This window comes from Mixophyes fleayi, chromosome 3 (assembly GCF_038048845.1).
Source record: "Mixophyes fleayi isolate aMixFle1 chromosome 3, aMixFle1.hap1, whole genome shotgun sequence".
Classification (NCBI taxonomy): domain Eukaryota; kingdom Metazoa; phylum Chordata; class Amphibia; order Anura; family Limnodynastidae; genus Mixophyes; species Mixophyes fleayi.
In genome coordinates, this window is record NC_134404.1 from 249,762,672 (window position 1) to 249,785,603 (window position 22,932).

At 45.2% G+C, this 22,932-nt stretch overlaps 1 protein-coding gene across 1 annotated transcript in view; it reads right to left on the reverse strand.

Moving 5' to 3' along the window:
- Positions 1-8,275: 8,275 nt before the first annotated feature.
- Positions 8,276-22,932, reverse strand: part of NOX3 (NADPH oxidase 3) — a 151,383-nt gene continuing 136,726 nt past the window's right edge. Inside the window, exon 13 of the mRNA XM_075200411.1 lies at positions 8,276-8,402. Coding sequence (XP_075056512.1) covers positions 8,276-8,402 — 127 coding nt within the window. The remainder of the gene's footprint in view (positions 8,403-22,932) is intronic.

Consider the following 22,932-nt stretch of genomic DNA (forward strand, 5'->3'; position numbering starts at 1 on the left):
ACTCTCCGGGTTGTTCAGCCCTGTTCCGAAAAGCTTTCTTCATCCTACAGGGAGTTCCAAGATGTGTTCTCTAAGAAGGAAGCAGACTCCCCCAGTTCCCCAAGGAGAGATTGTATGACTTATCCATTCCTGAAACCAAAGCTATGGAGGAATACGTAGAAGAAAACCTTTGGAGGGGATTCATCAGGCCTTCCAAATCACCGATGGGAGCCGGCTTCTTTTTCATGTCTAAAAAGGACGGAAGTCTTAGGCCATGCATAGATTACCGTGGCTTAAATAAAATGACGGTAAAAAACACTTACCCTTTACCTCTCATCTCTGTTGTTTTTGATCAGCTTAAACAAGCTGCCGTTTACTCCAACATTAATCTACGAGGAGCATATAACCTGGTTCGAATCAAACTGGGGGACGAGTGGAAGACTGCCTTCAACACCCACTCGGGTCATTACGAGTATGTGGTCATGCCCTTAGGCCTATGTAATGCCCCTGCCGTGTCCGAAGATTTTATCAATGATGTGCTGCAAGATTTTCTGGGCAAGTTCGTTGTGGTCTAACTTGATGACATTCTAATCTACACCAATTCTCTGGATTTTCACCGATTACACATCAGGGAGGTACGTCTCAAATTACGTCAGTACCATCTCTTCGTTAAATAGGAGAAATGCGAGTTCGAGGTTACCCAAGTCACATTCCTGGGATATGTCATCTCCCCTGATGGCTTCTTTATGGACCCTAGTAAAGTCCAAGCAATCCTTGACTGGGTACAGCCTACCAATCTGAAAGCCATTCAGAGATTCTTAGGGTTCGCCAACTACTACAGGCGGTTCATTCATTCCTTCTTGTTATTGGTGTCTCCCATTACAGCCCTCACTCACAAAGGGGACGATGCCACTAAGTGGTCTCCCTCAGCTTTAGATTCCTTCAGGGCACTCAAGAATGCAATCATCTCTGCACCGGTCCTTCGACATATAAATCAGAACTGCAGTTCATAGTCGAAGTTGACACCTCCGATGTTGGAGCTGGTGCTATCCTTTCGATAAAGGATCCCTATTACCACAGCTTGCTCCCCTGTGCATTCCTCTCTCGAAAATTTTCATCTACCAAAACCCACTACGATGTCGGTGTCACGGATCAATGTAGAAATACATCTAAGGAGCCATGAATAATGGTGAAAAACATACAAGTTTATTGCTGAAGAGACTGAACAGATGATGTAATAATGGTCTTGTAGAAATTACCAGGTATACAGAGTTGCAGGTAAACAGGAGGTGTGGAAAGATTCCAGGCAGCAAGTACAAGGAGATGCACAGGAAAGTACCAGGTTCACAGATGAAAACAGGTCAGCAGAATGTATGTTGAGATCCCAATGCAGCATAATCACAGGAGCAAAACAGGAGGAAGAATCCACAGGGTGTAACATCAGGAAATGACAACAGGATGGGACAACAATAACCAGCAATGTGTGCTGGGAGTGTCGGGTATATATAAGGGAAATGAGAACACACCGAGGTGCATAGAATAATTAGTGAACAAGTTAACCCCTAAGGCAAACAAGAAAGACACAATAGCAGCACCTCTGGTAATCAGAGGTACTGCTGCAATACAATAATAAGGACAAAGGCAGGAGCTGCCAGGCAAAGCAGCATGTAATGCATAAGCTTGCAGGCAGATCCTGACAGTACCCCCCCCCCCCCCTTAGGGCGGATTCCAGACGCCCGATTACCAAAAAGGTCCAAATTCATAGGAATCATAGTCCACAATAGGGGGCCGGGCAGAAAAGTCCTCGTCCATGGGCGGAAAGGCAAAAGAGACCGTGCCAGTTGTTAGTTCAAGCACTGCAGAAGCACCTCTCTTCTTACGTCCTCCTCTCTTACGGGACTTCCTTGGAGTTGGGACCTGAGCCAACAGGGTGGAGCACAAAGGTAGTTCTCTGACTGTAGTGCTGGGTAGTGTTACCGAAAGCACAGGTGACCCACAAGATGGCACTGCATGGGTTGGAGAAAATTTTTTGATTACTACCTCAACAAACAGTTGTAAGTCCGATAGGATGGAATGATCCATTTCAATAAATGGGTTTGCCCATTCCAAAGCTTCCCCTCTAAAATATGAAATAAGTAACAGTACCTGTCTCTTGGGGTTGTTAACAAGCTCAGGTATGGAGGGAATATAAGAAGCAGCAAATCTCAAAAGGGCATCAAGTTGGGAAATGTGCCCCTCATAGAAAGGCAACGGCTCAGACTTGGCACTCTCAGCAAAGGATGACTTGGACTTGGCAGCTGACCTGGACTGTGCGGCAGGCTTGGCAGCTGGCCCGGACTGGGCGGCAGGCTTGGCAGCAGGCCCGGACCGGGCGGCAGGCTTAGCGGGGACAGCACTGTGAGAAGCCTCGGGGCAGACATCGCTGTGAGAAGCCTCGGGGCAGACAGCACTGTGAGAAGCCTCAAAGCAGACAGAACCAAGTGGTAACTCAGGCTGAACCGCATGGACAGGCAACTCGGGCTGAACCGCATGGACAGGCAACTCGGGCTGAACCGCATGGACAGGCAACTCGGGCTGAGCCGCATGGACAGGCAACTCGGGCTGAGCCGCATGGACAGGCAACTCGGGCTGAACCGCATGGACAGGCAACTCGGGCTGAACCGCATGGACAGGCAACTCGGGCTGAACCGCATGGACAGGCAACTCGGGCTGAACCGCATGGACAGGCAACTCGGGCTGAACCGCATAGACAGGCAACTCTTCTGGAGCAGACTGGAGGGACAGGACCCCCTCTGGAGCAGGCTTTAAGAGCAGCGCCCCCTCTGGAGCAGGCTTTAAGGGCAGCGCCCCTCTGGAGCAGGCTTTAAGGGCAGCGCCCCCTCTGGAGCAGGCTGTAGCTCAGGAAGAGAGACAGTGGCTGAAGACTCGGAACTGGAGACAGCGGCTGAAGACTCGGAACTAGAGACAGCGGCTGAAGACTCGGAACTGGAGACAGCGGCTGAAGACTCGGAACTGGGTAGCACGGTGGCAGGAGACTCAGGTGCAGAGGCAGCGGCAGGAGACTCTGGACCAGACACCGTGGCAGCAGACTCAGGACCGGACACAGTGGCAGCAGACTCAGGACCGGACACAGTGGCAGCAGACTCAGGACCGGACACAGTGGCAGCAGACTCAGGACCGGACACAGTGGCAGCAGACTCAGGACCGGACACAAAGGCAGCAGACTCGGGACCGGACACAGTGGCAGCAGACTCAGGACCGGACACAGTGGCAGCAGACTCGGGACCGGACACAGTGGCAGCAGACTCAGAACCGGACACAGTGGCAGCAGAATCAGGACCGGACACAGTGGCAGCAGACTCAGGACCGGACACAGTGGCAGCAGACTCAGGACCGGACACAGTGGCAGCAGACTCCAAGCTGGTGGCAGATGATGACACCTCAGAGCTGGAGGCAGAGGCTGGGACCTCAGGACTGGAGGCAGAGGCTGGGACCTCAGAGCTGGAGGAAGAGGCTGGGACCTCAGGGCTGGAGGCAGAGGCTGGAACCTTGGGGCTGGAGGCAGATGCTGGTACCTCGGGACTGGAGGCAGAGGCTGGCACCTCGGGGCTGGAGGCAGAGGCTGGTACCTCGGGGCTGGAGGCAGAGGCTGGCACCTCGGAACAGGAGACAGAGGCTGGCACCTCGGAACAGGAGACAGAGGCTGGCACCTCGGAGCAGGGTACAGAGGCTGGCACCTCGGAACAGGGAACAGAGGTTGTTGGCGCCTCAGGACAGGCGGCTGGAGCTGGCGCCTCAGGGTAGGCGGCTGGAGCTGGCGCCTCAGGACAGGCGGCTGGAGCTGGCACCTCAGGACAGGCGGCTGGAGCTGGCACCTCAGGACAGGCGGCTGGAGCTGGCACCACAGGACAGGCGGCAACTGGAGCTGGCACCACAGGACAGGTGGCAACTGGAGCTGGCACCACAGAACAGGTGGCAACTGGAGCTGGCGGATTAGGCTCCATCCCAGGGAACAAATCAGGTTGTAATATAGCAACAGAAGGTGAAGTGCAGACAAATCCAGGGTCTGGAGAGGAGCACACTGAAGGCTGTTGCATAGGATGTCGTGGTCTACGGATAGGACAGTCCTGTAAGAAGTGTGCATTGCTGGCACAGTAGAGACACAACTTGTTTGTTATTCTGCGCCGTCGCTCGTCTTCGGTCAGATGGGGGCGTGGACCACCTGTGAACTGGGAATTAATTACCCCATAGTTCTTACTAAACAGAAAATTTGTAGAAGCACAATTAGGAGGTACTGTTTGCACAGGTTCAGCAGCAGTAAAGGTGGATTGAGACAGACCAGCAGCTTCTGTATTAGGAGAGACATACTCAGTCTCCTGAGAGGGTCCACAAGTAAAGCGGAAGATCTAGCAAGCTGAGAGCGTAGCAAAATAATGTCCATCTGTAAGGTTTGTAGCAGTGGCAATTCCAAGATTGCTGAAACAGACATGTTGCAAAAACAAATGAAAAAAGAATTGCAGAAAAAGGTCCCAGAAAATATCTTCCACACGACTCCTAAGCTGTTTTTTCTTTGGGCTGGTTATACTGTCACGGAACAATGTAGAAATACAGCTAAGGAGCCATGAATAATGGTGAAAAACATACAAGTTTATTGCTGAAGAGACTGAACAGATGATGTAATAATGGTCTTGTAGAAATTACCAGGTATACAGAGTTGCAGGTAAACAGGAGGTGTGGAAAGATTCCAGGCAGCAAGTACAAGGAGATGCACAGGAAAGTACCAGGTTCACAGATGAAAACAGGTCAGCAGAATGTATGTTGAGATCCCAATGCAGCATAATCACAGGAGCAAAACAAGAGGAAGAATCTACAGGGTGTAACATCAAGAAATGACAACAGGATGGGACAACAATAACCAGCAATGTGTGCTGGGAGTGTCAGGTATATAAGGGAAATGAGAACACACCCAGGTACATGGAATAATTAGTGAACAAGTTAACCCTCTAAGGCAAACAAGAAAGACACAATAGCAGCACCTCTGGTAATCAGAGGTACTGCTGCAATACAATAATAAGGACAAAGGCAGGAGCTGCCAGGCAAAGCAGCATGTAATGCATAAGCTTGCAGGCAGATCCTGACAGTCGGTAATCGGGAATTATTGCCAGTAAAAGTGGGCATTTGAAGAATGGAGCCACTGACTTGAGGGAGCAGCTCATGTGATTACTGTATATACTGACCACAAGAATCTCCAATTCATCCAATCCGCTAAGATCATAAATTCCAGACAATCCCGGTGGGTCCTGTTTTCCTCTTGCTTCAAGTGCTTCATCACGTTCCGACCAGGATCCAAAAACACCAAGGCTGATGCCTTGTCTCCCAGCTTTATCTCCACGCATCTTCCTCTTGCTGAACCATCTTCTATCATCCCTGCCTCTGACATTGTTCTAGGTCTGACCCAGGATTTAGGCACGATCCTTCAGGACTTCCAGCATTTGGCACCACCAGCGACTCCCACAGGTAGATTATTTGTACTGGACCATCTGAGGATGACCGTCATCACTGAATATCACGACAATAAGACCTCGGGTCATCCGGGAGTATCTAAGACCATTGAACAGCTATTCCGTTCGGTGTGGTGGCCTTCTTTATCCGCTGATACCAGAGAATTTGCGCTTTCCTGTGAAAGTTGTGCTAGGATCAAGTCCTCTCGCAGTCTTCCTACTGGTCATGGACACATATATCTATGGACTTTATTGTGGAATTACCTCGCTCATCTGACTTTAACACCATCTGGGTAATCGTTGATCGGATTAGTAAGATGGCCCACTTCATTCCACTTGCAGGATTGCCATGTGTCAGAATGCTGGCGTCCTTGTTCATCCAACACGTCTTCCGACTCCATGGACTCCCCATCAATATTGTCTCAGACCGTGGCTCTCAATTTGCCGCCACCTTCTGGAAAGCCTTTAGTGCCTAGCTGGGAATCAAACTCTGTTTTTCTTCAGGATATCACCCACAGTCCAAAGGACAAACCGAGAGGGTCAACCAATCCCTCGAGCAATTTCTTCATTTCTATGCATCCAAATGCCATGAGGTCTGGTCCTCTCTGCTTCCATGGGCAGAGTTTGCTTACAACAACGCATACCACTCTTCTAGACAGGTGTCTCCATTCTTCTGTAACGTGGGATTCCATCCACGGTCAAACTCCTTGTCCATTCTGATGTCCTCCAATATCCTGGATTCTCATCACTCCGCTGGCCGTCTCTCACGGATATGGAAAAAAGTCCATATAGCCCTCAAACAGGCCTCTTTTAAGTCTAAACTTTATGCAGACCTGCATCGCAGACCATGTTCTTTCAAAGTTGGTGATAAGGTCTGGCTGTCGATACGCAACCTCAGAATCAAGCAGTCCTGCAAACAGTTAGGTCCCAGATTCATTGGACCTTTTCTTATCACTAAGCAGATTAACCCAGTGGCTTTTAGACTGAATCTTCCTTCTCCTCTCAGGATTCCCAGGACTTTTCACTGTTCTTACTCAAACCCGTTACTTAGTCTCAAAAATTTAGGCCGCATCAAGCCCACAAGCCACATTCTGTTACAGTTAAGGGACACCAGGAATTCATAATGGAAAAAATTCTCAACTCCAAAAAGGTCACTTTCTGGTCCATTGGAAGGGCTATGGCCCAGAGGAACATTCTTGGGTGCCACAAAGACATCTACATGCTGACGAATTGCTCAAGGATTTTTTCAAATGGTTCCCTGGGAAACCAGGTTGTCGGGGTTCCTCAACACCTCCTCAAGGGGAGGGTACTGTTATGAGTGGCGGCGGCTCTGGCACCGCCACAACCCGCTCCGGCCCGATTGACACGTCCCGGCCGTTGTCATGACGACCGAGGCGTTACTTCTGGTTTTCGCCCCCACCGTCGCCATGACGATGGTCGGGACGCTTCTCTATTACCGCTGCGACCCGGCCAGCTGACCAGCCAGGCGCATGCACTTTTTGCTTGCATTCCCAGCTGGGGAATATTATTACTCAGTTACCTGCTGTTGATTGGTTGTTCTGTGTATATTAGGCAGGGCCTTACCTCTCTGCCGGTTATAGTCCCTGATCTGTGCATACTTACCTGCTCCCTTCTTTGTTCCTCTTCTCTGCCTTTGGATTGATCTTGCCGTGTATGACCTTGGACCGGGTACTGGACTCTGCTATTTGCCTGTGACCCCGACCTCTGCCTGTTACCTGGACTCTGCTATATTGCCTGTGACCTCGATCGCTGCTTGTTACCTGGATTCGTTGTTTTCTGCCAGCCCTGACCTTTTGCCTGGACCACACCACCACTGCCTGCTATACCCTTTGACATTGGCCCATTTGGACTTTGCTATTCTACCACCTGGCCCTCGTCTGGGCTGTGGTAGTGTTATAAACTTGTAATACTTTGAGCTTTAGACCTGGGGGCATCCGAGTACCTGTGAGCACGTTCAGCTCTACGAGAAAGGCGGCTGCTATAGGCGAAGACCTCTGTGACCTGTTCTACAAGTTTATGGCACTTGCTGTCAGCCCTAACAGATGTATGTGAAATTAGAAACTTGGATGCATGGTCCTCCTTTCCAAGTAGTCACAGAGCATTTCTATAAATTATACTAGCTCTATATGGACCTGAGAAATTTCAGAAGGAACCTATTTGCTAACTCCTACACATGGATTATGGCTAGTTAAGCTATGTGAGCTCATAAACAATGTAAAAAGTGGATTATAGCTCATAAACTTACACATTAGTGAATGGGGATACATATATAGTATCACAAGATATCAAAAAGTGTAGGATTTGTTTCAGAGTCATTAGTATTAATAGTATATTAATGTTTAAATTGCCCTACAGAAAGTTCCCGTTAACAACTTTACAGATCCCATGTGCTTGGAGTAGTTGGCCCCATGAGTATTTTGTATGGAAATTTCCCAAGAAGGAGCTACAACTTTGAAAACATATCCTCCCATCCATTGCCAAGCTATTTTATTTTCCAACGTAAAATTACATTTCTAAAAATTGACTTGGCTAATATTCCCAATAAGTTTGTTAAAATACATCTCATTTAAAAGGTGATGTGGCATAAAGCATAATTTTATATTTTAATCTGTAATAACTATTGCATTTCATATTTGCCATTTCACAGTGTGGGTATCAACATTAGATTGGTCAGGTAAATAAAATATCTATTTTGCTAATTTTTTGAACTCAAAACCAACAGTGTATTGTATGCATAAAGTAACATTCAAGTGACAATTCTCTATATAACATAATTAAAAACTCTCCTTATTATAATGAAAATGGACTCCTCTCGGATCAGACGATGAATGTAGACAACACATACTGTTGAGTACTTTTGAAAGAGATTTTGGTCCACAGAAGAAAACTCCAATGCTGTTACTGAAAGAACAAAAAAAACAAGCTGATATTGTATATCTCAGACATATACAGCCAACAAAGCTACTGTAAACTTACTTATTCACTGTTAGTGGACAGCTACTGACCTAGACTATTGTACTATTAAGATTGCAAGATCTCTAATGACTCCAGAGACTTCATATTCCACGATTATACCTTACAACGTCTTATGCTAGATTCATGCTGATGTGGAACTAATGGTAACTAATATAAATATAGCTGTTACAAGTTATAAGATATTCACCACGATTTTTCTAATAATACCCTGCATGAGAGGACCTGGTTCTGTCTCCCAATATGGTCCTGCCTTTAGACATGTAAATTCCTAGTGATATGTGAATATCTCAGGGACTTCCATTTAAAAGTATTAAAGTACCAGTAACTCCATATTGACCAAACAAAATAAACTGCTTGCTAATGTCAGTGGGGCCTAAAGCTGAATGATATGGTTCCTTGTTCATTATTGGAACCCCAACATCTCATTGACAGCATTGGTGCAAGTAATCTTTGCTGCTGCCAAGGATGGCATTTACAATCATCATTTTGCAGGAGGGGTTAAATCAATTATCCCATTATTCATAGGCCATTAGAGGTACTTGAGAACTAAGATTAAAACTAAATCCTAAGATACCAAATATTGTGGAGTAATGAAATATTTAATAACAGAGAAGAACAAATCTCACAAAATGTGAAATATTTGGGCAATAGTCTTATGTTTATTGAATTATTGAAAAATATTTTATGTCTGGATCAAAGAGAAAAAAGTTCTTGAAAAGACATTTGGAGGGTAAAATTTATGATTTCTCATGTAAATGTTAAATATTTTATAACACCACAGGGTAATATATTTAGCCCAAAGATGGCACATTAGGAGCAAGGTCTTCTGCTTTGCAGGAGGGCATACAGCCTTTTTCTTCCTATAATAAGACTTAATTGGTTCATGGTTACACTATTGGTTAGGTTGAAAAATGACTTATGTTGTTTAACCTTTCAGTTGATCTAAAGACAAAAAACCTCTAAAGCATAGTTCAATCAGGAGTGGAAACATTCCTACCTGGTCCATACTGGAAAACAAGCTATTCCCTTGATCAACATAGTGTATTGTGGTGCTAACACCAGTTTCCATGTATACTCTGTTCTGTTAGGAAAATGTCCAATAATTTATTTCATTTATCCACCGTGTCTGCCCAATTCCAGTTGAGAATGCAGTCTACAGTTTTGATGCTTTTACAGTAAAGAACCCTTTCTTAGACTGATTATCTCTTTTAGCCAGGCCTCTTCTGCCACACACCCAAAAAAAAACAACCACTCCTCATCCAGTGAGCCTACCATGAGCTCCTCCCTCCTCAGCATGGCAGCTGAAGTCCATGCTGTTATTTCATTTTCTTGCTCTACAACCTGTGCCCACAATCCATCCCCTGCTCTCCTCCCTCTCTCCTACTGTCTGTCTCCATCACGCCCACCTTCAACTGTTGCCAGCATGGCTGGAAACCCCCTCCAGCCATGAATTTGGTTGATGATCTGATTGATCTCTGATTGATAGGATGGTCTCTCCCTCCCCCAGAACCAACCATTATACTGCGTGTGGCCGCGGATCTTACAGATCCGTTCTTCCCCTGCGAGATGGAAGAAAATAAATGGGGTGCTGGGGGAGCATAGGGTAACGTGGTTGGGTGTGTGTCACATCTCTGCTGGATCGACAACCAGACCCGCATCTTGTGAGCCCCCAGGCACAAGGAAATAAAGCTACTGGGTAACAGTCAAAAGTTGCCGACCAGAACTGCTCTGAAAGTGGCTCAAATGGCATTTATTACCTACAGAATACTATTATAACTGCACTATAATCTTGTGACATTTATTCTAATAATAAATCATTCTTACATTATATAACCCAGTGGTACTACACCCATATAACCATACCCCATGTGTAATGCAAATCAAGCCCTAAATATTTGTACTTAATTAGACATTAACACATTAATGATGCACTAGTTTGATAGTTTTCACTTACATATTAAGCTGTCACTACTGTTTATTTGTCAACAGTTCAAAATAAAACTCGAAAAATTTTGTTCAACACTATCCTGCCCAAAAAATCACTATATCCAGTGGCCAGAGAGATTACTTAAATTTAACTTGTGTATGGAATCTTGGAAAATGAAAAACAAGCCATCATATGTTTTTTTTAAGTGAATTAAAGCTGCAAGAGAAATATATTATCACTAACTTTGCTAATCTCACATAACTGACACAAGACAGCGCAAAAACATTAATTCATGCACTCATCATCTCCCGCATCGACTATTGTAATTCCCTCATTACTGGTCTTCCCAAAGTCAGACATTAACCCCTACAATCTATTTTGCACGCAGCGGCTAGATGGATTTTCCTTGCAAACTGTTATTCCTCTGCTGAGCCACTCTATCAGTCTCTACATTGGCTGCCTGTATTTTAATGAATCCAATATAAAATTATTCTACTAACATATAAGGACATCAACAAAATTGTACCGACATACATTTCCTCACTTTTCTCAAAATATCTCCCTACTCGACACCTCCGTTCTGCACAAGATCTACGTCTCTCTTCCACTCTCATCACATCCTCCTATTCTTGGTTACAGGATTTTTTTCCGGGCTCCACCCACTTTGTGGAATTCCCTCCCTCGCACAATAAGACTAGTCTTCAAACCTTCAAGCGTTCACTGAAAACCCACCTCTTCAGACAAGGTTATGATATTCCTCAACCACCATCTTAATTCCCTAGGTTACCCTATTACCATCCTCTACACAGCTAACGCAAGACAACAACCCTCTGACCAACACACACAGTCCACTCAATGTTTTTACCTTTGCATTCTAGCTGGTCCATTGTGCAATGTAATGTAGCACATGCCCTTGTGTTTCAAACTCCCATTGTCCTATAGATTGTAAGCTTACGAGCAGGGTTCTCTTACCTCTCTGTCTGTATGTATTACCCAGTATTGTCTTATTATGTCATACGCCGGGGACGCGCTAGCCGAGACCCGGCTCACTTACCCCTCCGGCGCTCCGACTGATCTCCGCTGTATTAAAGCCTTTCTCATCCTCCTATTGGTTGAGGGAATTCCCTCCACTATTTAAACCTGCCTCTTCCTCTCCTCTGAGCCTGTTCTTAGGTTCAGTTTGGATTCTCCTAGTGGATGTTTCCTTCAGTCTGAAGCTTCCCTGCAGTCCGCAGACCATTCCAGGCTTCACAGCTCTCCGCTATCCAGGGCTGCCAAGAGGAATTCAGGGCCCCGGTACAACAAATTCATGGGCCCCCCCTTATAGTTGAGTAAGCAAAATTATTCATGTGTATGGTTGCACAATTGGGGGTGTGGCAATGTGCTGTTGGGGCGTGGCTAGCACAATAAAATCAATAGGTCCTGAATTTCGCGGAACGTGACATTTGTCCAAGCATTCCTGACTTGCAGGACATCTAGCACCCTTGTGTAGTATAGGAAGAATGCAGTGTGCACACAAAGAGTTCAGTCTTGGCCTGCACACACTGGACTCACCAAACATTGACATTGTCCCTCCTAGAATCACAACATTTCACACACTATGCTGCTCTGTCCTACCTGTTCTTCTCACTTTTACCACTTGTGGCTGCAGATTTCTTTAGTTGCGGCTTGTCTGGATCATGGAATGTTGGAGGACCTATTTGGAAAAAAATGGCTACATTTAGAAAATTACAGCCAGCCCCACCGTTAAATCAATAACATCCATTATTAATAATTAGGCCTTCCTCCAGCCCCAACATTAAAATAGTATTCCCATTACCCCGCAAACAAAATAGCAGCCATTAATTAGCCACCATCTACCTCACACACACTACATTGCCAAAAGCTCCGTGCCATCACACACACATTACTGTGCCCCATTATCATCACCACGCTATGCCCCCTTATGATCACACTGCGCCCTCCATGCTGCCTTTGCCCCTTTCTTTAACCCCCTGTGCCATGCTGCTTGTCCCTCTTTTTTAACCCGTGTCATACTGCTATTGTCCCTCCTTTCTTTAACCCCTTTGTGTCATGCTGCTATTGTCCCTCTTTTTTTTAACCCCTCTGTGTCATACTGCTATTGTCCCTCCTTTCTTTAATCCCTTTGTGTCATGCTGCTATTGTCCCTTTTTTTTAACCCGTGCCATCCTGCAATCCGCAGACCACTTCAGGCTTCACAGCTCTCCACTCTCCCAGTGGTCAGCCTGCAATCCGCAGACCACTCCAGGTTTCACAGCTCTCTGCTATCCCAGCGGTCATCCCTGCAAACCCGCAGACTATCACAGCTCCACGCTGCTCCGCTATTCCCACGGTCATTCGTGGAGTCCACCGATCTCTAACTCACTGAACTCCGTGGATCCTGCCCCACTACCAGAGGGCCGCGACCTGTGTGGCGGTTGCCTCGAAGTCCATACCACCTTGTGGGGGTTCCTGGTGAAGGCCAGCCGCTGCATTAGACTCCGCGCCTCTGGTGTGTGTTAGTATTGGCAGGTCAGGGGTCTGTATCCCATCGAATCGTGACAGTAAGAACAAGCCATGATGGATCCCTCCACGGAACCCTCAGCAAAGGACCTACTCCAGCACCTGGTCTCCCGAGTAGAATAGCAAGATGCGATACGACAGTTATTACAGTGCTTCCAAGCCTTAGTCACCCGTGTGGATTCTCTGCAAGTCACTGCTCCTCCTGCCGTTGTGGATCCCGCTGTTGCCGCTCAACCCACTGAGCACCTTTTTGCATCTGCTCCGTCTACCCTCCGTTTGCCTACTCCCACTATATTTGAGGGAGATCCGAAATCCCGTCGGGGCTTCCTCAATCAATGTTCCATCCATTTCCCCTCCTCAGAATTTTCCCACTTATCGCTCCAAGGTGGCTTATATTATATCCTTGCTCTCTGGACAGGCCTTGGCTTGGGACTCCCCCCTGTCGGAGAGAGACGACCCACTTCTGAGCGATAGGGTCACCTTCATTGCGGCTTTTCGAAGAATATTCTATGAACACGGTCGGGTTTCCTCAGCGGCTTCCAGTATCCTCCGGCTCCGCAAGGGGACTCATTCGGTAGCTCAGTATGTATTCCAATTCCGCACCTTATCCTCAGAACTCCAGTGGAATAATGATGCCCTGGTGGTCGCCTTCTGGCAAGGCCTTTCTGACAAAGTCAAGGACGTTCTGGCTTGTCAAGAGCTGCCCCCCACCTTGGACGCCCTAATTTCCCTTTGCAACAGGGTCGATCTGAGGTTCCGGGAGAGATCTTCAGAGAAGGAATCTTCCTTCTGCCCCTCCACCATGGCACCTCGGTTCCAACACCCGTTATCTCCCGTGGTGCCCATGGAATTGGGACGTTTTCGCCTAACTCCGGAGGAATGAGAGCGCAAACTGAAAAACAAGCTTTGCATCTATTGTGCTGATCTGGGCCATCTGCTGAATTCATGCCCCAAGAGGCCTGGAAACGCAAAACCCTAACCTGCTCCGGGGAGGTCAGGCTAGGGTCTTCCAAATCCTCTCCTATTTGTTCTGGCTCTAAAACCTGTTCCTTTCCCGTGTCCATCCTGGTCTCCGGGAATTTGTTTACTACTATTGCATTAGTGGATTCTGGGGCAACAGGCAACTTTATTTCTCAGTCCCTGGTTACTCTGTGCGCCTTACCCGTTATGCCTCTGGAGAGGGCCATTGTCGTTACGGCCATTGATGGTTCAAAAATATCTAGGGGGATTATTACTGAATGCACTCCCCTGCTCAACCTTCAAGGAGGAGTTCTACATCTGTAACAAATCTCCTTCTTGGTCCTACCTGTTGCTACCAGTCCGCTCATCCTGGGCTTACCTTGGCTTCAACTTCACTACCCGCAAATAGATTGGTGCTCGCCCCAAGTTGTCGCTTGGGATCCGCATGCCATTAAAGATGTCTTCCTCATATTCTCCCTGTTAAAGTGGTTACCCCTCTCCCACAAGGTCTCCCTCCTCAGTATGCTTCCTAAGCTTATATATTTGATAAGGCTCGCTCTGAACACCTTCCTCCTCATCGACCTTGGGATTGCCCGATGGTTCTACAACCCGGTAAGGTACCCCCCAAGGGTCGAGTATACCCACTTTCTCTGCCTGAGACCCAGGCAATGTCAGACTACATCAAAGAGAACCTCCACCATGCATTCATCAGGCCCTCTACTTCTCCGGCCAGAGCAAGCTTCTTCTTCGTCAAGAACAAAGACGGTACCTTACGACTGTGTATCGACTATCAAGGCCTTAAAGCCATTACAGTCAAAAACCGCTATCCTATACCTCTTATCACGGAACTCTTTGATCGCATCAGGAGCGTACAGATTTTTACCAAGTTAGACCTCCGCGGTGCCCACAACCTCATCAGGATCAAGGCTGGAGATGAATGGAAGACGGAGTTTAAAACCTGGGATGACCACTATAAATACCTTGTTATGCCTTTTGGATTGTGTAACGTCCCGGCCGTCTTTCAGACCTTTGTGAACAAGATCTTCCGGGATCTCCTCTATGTTTATGTGGTCGTCTATCTGGACGACATTTTGATATTTTCTCAAGACCTCCTTTCTCATCGGAGACATGTGGCCGAAGTTCTTCTCAGACAGAATCAACTTTTCTGTAAATTGGAGAAATGCTCCTTTAAACTTCCACAAATTCCATTCTTGTGCTACCTGGTCTCTGGATCCGGTCTCGAAATGGACCCTGAGAAAGTACGAGATGTCTTACAATGGCCACTCCCCACGAGCATTAAAGCTATCCAGCGCTTTTTGGGCTTTGCCAATTATTATCGGCGCTTCATCCAAGGTTTCTCCACCATTGTAGCTCACATAACTGCCCTCACCCGCAAAGGGGCCCAATACCAAATCCTGGCCTCCCGGTGCCTTACAGGCATTCCAGTTTCTTAAGAACGCTTTCTCCTCTGCTCTGGTGCTTCAGCAGCCTGACACGTCTCGCCCTTTTTGGCAGTTCAGGGGTCTGTATCCCAGCTAACCGTGACATATTAATGTTTGTTCCCAATTGTAAAGCGCTACGGAATCTGCTGGCACTATATAAATAAATGTTAATGATGATGATGATAATCTCGCTGCATGGTTATTCCACGGATATGAAAAAAAGCTAATTTAAAAGCATATTAAGGTAATGTAGTTTATTACTAATCAAACTTTTTGTCACTTTCACTTTATCAAAATAGTGCCTTTTTAATGGTGGTGGAGGGTGGATACTCCCTTACACTTTAGTATTTGACAAAGATGCAGGATAATCAGAGTGAGAGTCTTGCCTCCATAAAGAAAATGTAAATATTGTAATTCAATTGTCTTTTATACGGTTTAATATTACCTTACAATAAATACTATGGCTGGTAAATATAAAGCAAAAAAAATCCTTTACTGCGGTTGGGAAATATCAATACTCACAACCTGCTGCCCTCCTCAGTCCTGCTACAGTCAGGATGGTTTTCTAACTCCCACTGGTTTTCTAACACTAGCGTGGGGCTAATCATTTAATAGTAGGATATTCATTTATTGGTGAGTAAATTTATTTGATGTTGCGGGCTATTTAGTTTAACAAGGGGCACATGCTACTAATTTAAAGCTGGACTGGTTTGGGGCCTATTAATTGAAAGATGGTCTGGGTGTGGGGAGCAGGAAAGCTATTTTTTAAATGTGAATACGAATTATTTCATGCTGGTGCTGATTAGGGTGAAATAGGTGAATTTATTTAAGGAAGATACTATTAATATAATGTCTAGGCTATTTAAGGGGGAATATATTTATTTATTTATTAAATGTGAATACTATTTAATGTTGGGACTTTTTGGGGGAGAAATATGTGTATTTATTAAATGGGAATATTGTTAATTTTATTAATTTAAATGAACATATAGGGGAGAGCAGAACAGGCTGCCAACTGTCCCGATTCTGGTAGTATGCCCCAATTTTGGGCGACTGTCCTGCTCAGTCAGGGATTAATTTTGACTGCAAGGACAGTTGAGAGGTAATTCCTGCTTCACCCAGCTCTGCTCTTGAAGTGTGAGCTGCATGAACTTAACAATAGTGCATGCAGCATTCCCCGTTGTTAGGCCAGCGCTCCAAACATAAACTCTTACAACAGGTATAAGAGGTCTCCGCCTATAGCAGCCACTTTTTCTGTAGAGCGAGGCTAGCTCACAGGTACTCAGATGCCCCCAGGTCTTAATCTCTGAGTAGTAAGAGCTTATGTTTGGAAAGGGAAGTGCAGGTGGTAGGAGGATACCTGAAGACAGGACAGAATCCTAAGTAATCCTGGGAGGCAAGCAGACAAATGGAGTCCAGTGACCAGATAGCGATCAAGGCAACAGATAGGCTAATAGGGACCAATACTCAGGCAGTGGTCAGGGCAACAGGCAAACAAACAGAATCCAGTAAACAAGCCAAGGGTCACAACGATATATCAAACAGCAGTGAACCTGAGTATCCAGAGGAACACATACAGGCACAGAGTGGCAGGTCATCAACAGACAGGAATCCATGCTATAACCAGCAGAGAGGCTAAGCCCACCCTCCCTTTAAAACATGAGGGAGCCAATGAGCAGAGGAAGCCACAGGTGTGGCAATCAGCCTCAGGAGGCTGTAATCAGGTCCAGAATGTACATACGAACCCAGCTGTCAAACTAGCTGGGCAGTGGATTTCAGAAGCATCCTGGCTGTTGCCCTGGTGACAGCCGGGTTTCATGGGAGGAAGTGAAGTCCTTGTGACACCTGTGCATTTGAAATGTATGAGTAGGAGTTGTAGATTGTTTGATCAATTATTATTATTATCGTATATTTGCAAGGCGCCACAGTGCTCTGCAGCGCACTGGGAAAACAGAGCATACAAAAAAGAGGTACGTTCAACGTAGACAAAATAAATATAGACATAAAAATTAAGGGTATGAAGGACCCTGCTCACTATAGAGCTTACATTATAAGTGGAAGAGGGCACAGCTGAAACAAGAGGAGTAAATGTGTTTCAGAGTGGAAATTGGGATAATTGTGAGGGTGCATTAGTGTGAATAGTGTTATCAAGGATAAGGTCACCTCTAAAAAAGAGATGAGTTTTTAAAGAGCATCTAAAGATTTGAAGGCTGTGGGACAGTTTGATTGAGCGTGGTAGGGAATTCCATAAGTGGGGAGCAGCACGGCAGAAGTCTTATAGGCGGGAGTGAGAGGTGGTTATGAGAGACGATGAGCAATGGCTAAAATGATAGCCATGCCCCTCACCTGATGATTATGGCCACTCAGATCATTCCCACTAGAAATCCTGCATACTTCAAACACACCCTGTCTCACCCATTCTCAAAAAAACCTTTTGACCCTACCTCACTGTTGAAATACTGCCCAGTGTCTCTTCTCCCCTTCACCTCAAAAATTCTTGAGAAGCTGGTCTACACCCGCCTTGCCACCTTCCTTTCTGAAAACTTCATCCTTCTGAATCATTCACTCCATGAAACCACTCTGCCCAAAGTCATTAATCTTCCTGCAGCAAAATCCATGGGTCATTTCTTTGTGCTTAACCTTCTCTAATGCTTTTGACACAGTAGACCTCCCTCTTCTACTGAGCATCCTTCCCTTCCTTGGCCCTCTCTTGGTTCTTCTTTCTCAAATTGATCTTTCTCCATCTCTACCTTTACTTCCTCAACTCCCCCTCTCCCATTTTTCCCTGGGGTCCCTCAAGGCCCCATCCTTGTACTCCTGCTGTTCTCACTCTATACACCTCCTCTGTGGGGTGAAAAATTTGCTCCTTTGGTCTACAGTAACAACTCTATGCCAATGATACCTAGCTTTACCTTTCCTTCCAACCTCTCTCACTCCTCACGATTGTTGAACTGTGTCCCTGCCATCTACTCCTGGATATCACAACGCTTTCTTAAGATAAATATAGTACAAACAGAGCTCATTGTCTTTTATCCTTTGCAAGTCACCACAATTTCCTCAGTTCCTCAAGTGTGCTGCCTTAATGGCACCCTTGACTTCTCCCTCTCATTTTCTCCCCAAATCCAATCGAACTCCTGTTGATTCAATTTCCAGAACATTGCCAGGATTTCACTCTTCTTCTTCCTTGATTGCACCAAAACATTAATTTTATCTCATACCAGCTGCATGGCAATATAAATGCCATACATGTATATAAAAAAAAAAGACAATTGTTTTTGGCGCTCGTCTTTAATATTGCATATTTCTGTGTATCTAGCAAAATGAAAACATGAGATATTAGTTCATATTTGATGAAAACATTTAAGGCTGCATCCAAGGGTCAAGGGTACCTCAAAATATGCAGATCCTACACTGACCTATATGCTTCAAACACCATTAAAATTCTCTTAAATCAGATGCACTAACCTGCCAGGGATCCTCCCAGGGATGCAAGATTAAAGGTTGTGATTAAAATATGAACTAATACCTCATGGTTTCATTTTGCTACTTGCACAAAAATATGCAGTGTTCAGGACAAGCGCTGACCACAATTGTCTTTTTTTGCCTTATCTGGCCTTCCCTTCCCACACTTCTTTCCTCTTCAATCTCTCCTTAATACTGTGGCAAGATTAATCTTTCTCTTATGTCGCTCTTCTGCCTCTCCCACACTGGCACCGCATCCCCTATATAACCCAATTCAAACTCCTCCTTCACTTTGCTTACCACTTTTCACTCCCACCTCCAAAACTTTGCCTGTGCAGATCCCCATTTCTGGAACGTGATCCCTCACTCTATCAGTCTCTCCCCCAGCCTCCAATACTACAAATCCTCCCTGAAAACTCACCTGTACACCAAAATCTACCAGACCACTACCTAACCCTTCCGTATCACCCCCCTCTACCCCTATATATGTCACCCCCCTTATTCTTCGACTCCAACCAGGTCATGAAAGCTCTCACATGCATAGACCTCCTTCCACTTTTTCCTCACTTGCCTCCTACCAATCCATTGTCACCTTTTGTTACCCTTGTCATCCTAGTAATTGTCCTTTGTAATTGGATTTGATTTATGTTACCCTTCTTACATTACATATTGTATTTGGATCTTATGCTTTTCATTTCTGTTATGTACATTTTTGTGAACATTTGTTTCTATGAACTATGATTTTTGTTGGCATTACCACCATGTATTTGACTGTGGAACTTTGTGGCGTTCGATAAATAAAGGCTACTAATTATAGTAGTTAAGTCTCTTTTTCCAGGGGTGGCTTGTGTCTTCTGTGGGACTTTAAAATTATCAATTGCAGAATTTTAAACAAGGACCATTAATATATTTATAAACAGAGATTTTAGCTCCCCTTTAATCTTCTCTTTTGTAGTGCAAATAGATCTAACTCAATCTTTTCTCATAGCTTAAATATTTCATAGCCCTTATTAATTCAGTTCTGTACGCTCTTCGGTTCTAGCACATTCATTTTGTGAATGGGTGCCCAAAACAAAGCTGTATATTCATGGTGTTGCCTCACTAGTGCCTTATAAAGGAGCAAAATGACTATTTTCTCTCTTGAGTTTATGTCCCTTTTAATACAGAATGGTATCATATTCAATGCAGGAGACTGGCATTGCATGCTATTGCCAAGTCTATGATTTACATTTGTACCTAAATGCTTCTCCATCATAAATTGACCCAATAGTGTACATCTTAAGGTGTAAGCTCAAGCATAGTTTAGCCCCCAACTGTATACCCTTACATTTATACACACTGAACTTCATCTGCCTTGTTGTCCCCCAAACTCCCAATATATCTTGATTACTATTATATAAGACATCTTGTATGGATTAAGTTATATATTTTTTGTCACTTTCAAACAGAGAAAGTACTATCAATTCCAACATCTACATAATTTAACAACAAGACAGAACCCTAAACTTGGGGGTAAATGTATCAAGCTGAGAGTTTTCCGGCGGGTTTGAAAAGTGGAGATGTTGCCTATAGCAACCAATCAGATTCTACCTATCATTTTGTAGAATGTACTAAATAAATGATAGCTAGAATCTGATTGGTTTTTCAAACCTGCCGGAAAGCTCTTAGCTTGATACATTTACCCCTTGGTGTGTGTGTGTGTGTGTGTGTGTGTGAGGGAACACAATTGAGAAAAATGGGACATTTCAGTCTTGATAGACCTCCTCATGAAAATGCACACGTTACTGTCTAAGGCAAAAGATTTTAAACCTTTTCCACATAGCTCTCAACATCCCCCTTGGAGTTTAGCTGTCAATAAGGACAGATTGTTCTCCCAAATGTCTTAGGGCTTTCGAAGTGAGCTAGGGATGTCCTGAGATCTGAAATGTTCAAAAAAGTTAAAAATGTTGGTTTGAATTCAGTTCATGGCTAGTTTTACACATGTGATACCTTTCTGTATAATTAATATAGATAAAAAACATCATTTAACATAGGATGAATAGGGACTGTCAGGACATTGGTTTCAAATACATATACTTTAATAAGGAGTTGGTCCCCCTTTTGCAGCAATAACAGTTTCCAGTTTTCCTAGAAGGCTTTCCGCAAGATGTTGCAGTGTTTATGTGGGAATTTGTGTCAATTCATTCTATAGAGCATTTATGAGGTCAGGCACTGATGTTGGGCGAGAAGGCCGGGCTCGCAATCTCCATTTCAGTTTATCCCAAAGGTGTTCAATGGGGTTGAGGTCAGGGCTCTGTGTAGGTCAGTCAAGTTCTTCCACACTGAACTCATCAAACCATGTCTTTGTAGTAATTTTTTTGTGCACTGGTGCACAGTCATGTTGTAACAGAAAGGGGCATTCCGCAAACTGCTGCCACAAAGTTGGAAGCATAGCATTTTCCAAAATACTTAGTATGCTGAAGCATTAAGATTTCCCTTCACTGGAGATAAGAGACCTAGCCCAAACCCTGAAAAACAGCCCCATCGTTTTCCCTCCTTCACCAAACTTCACAGTTGGCATAATGCAGTCAGGCAGGTAACGTTCTCCCAGCATCTGCCAAACCCAGACTCGCCCATCTGACTGCCAAACAGAGAGGCATGATTCATCATTCCACAGAACACATTTACACTGCTCCACAGTCAGTGTCAGTGTGCTTTACACCACTCAATCCAATGCTTGGCATTGTTCTTGATTATGTGAGCCTTGCATGCAGCTGCTCGTCCATGAAAACCCATTCCATTAAGCTCCCGCTGTACAGTTTTTGTGCTGAACTCTTCAGCTATGGAATCAGCAGAGCATTGGTGACTTTTACGCACCATGCACCTTAGCAGTCATAGACCCCACACTGTGATTTTATGTGAGTTGCTGTTGTTCCTAAATGCTTCCACTGGCCAGTTATAATGTTAAGACTGCGGTTACTAGATAAGCTTTTAGTACCAGGCTAATAGAGGGCTTCATCTATAACAGATGCCTTTCCCGTAGAACTATACTTGTTCGGAGGTACTCGGATGGCCCCAGGACTTAAGCTCAGAGGTAGTAAAATTTATCTAAAAAAAAACACAGCACAGGAGGTAAGCGGAATGCTGGAGGAGGATTTCAGAAACAGGCCAGGGTCGTGGGAGACTTGCAAGCAGAATAACCAAGGGTCAGGCAAAAGGTCTGGGCAGGCAGCGTACAAGAATATCCAAAAACAGGCAGAGGTCAAGGGGCACAGGAGTTCAAGCAGAAGGTCACAACAGGGAATCAGGTCATAGATATCTAATATCTTCAGGAGCAAAAGCAGGTCAGCACACGTACAGCACACAGGACGCTATAAGGGCTGACAATCAGCCTCAGGAGGCTGCTAATTAATTACTAGTTTAGAACTGGCATAGGTAATAACATAACCCAGGAACATGTAAAAAATATATAAATGAACCAATTTAATTAATAAGACAGCTCCCCCTGGAGTTGTAGAATGTCCCTCTACACACTCCTAATTCTGCCACAAAGAAAGCCCCAAACAAAAGGTCACACGTATAAAATATATAAAATATATAAATAATAACAGTATTATAGTATCTTATGTATGCGCCCGGCTGTTAGATCATGCTGGAATGCGGCACTATTGACAGAAGAAATTATGTTGTGGTGATGGCGAGGACGTAGCTGCAGAGTGGGCAAAGAGTCGCGGCGACTCAGGGCACTGCCGCGACTCGTGACAGTACCCCCCCCCCTTGAGGAGGGGTCAAGGAACCCCGACTCTCAGGTTTCCTAGGGAAGCATCCAAAGAACTCCCTGATAAGTCTGTTAGCATGTAGACATCTCGTGGAACCCAGGACCATTCTTCCGGTACAAAGCCCTTCCTGTGTACTAGAAAATGGGTCTGTCCTTGGACATTTTTGGAATCCAGAATCTTTTCCACAAGAAACTCTTTCTTACCATCAATGTCGAGAGGGTGAATTTGGATACATACAAGCGAAGGAATTGTTCCAGTGACTGGTTTACCCTTTCCGTCTGCCCATTGGATTGTGATTGGTAAGCAGATGACAAGCTAATCTTACAGAAGTTACAGAAGGATCTCCAAAACTAGGCAATGAATTGAGAACCACAGTCAGAGAC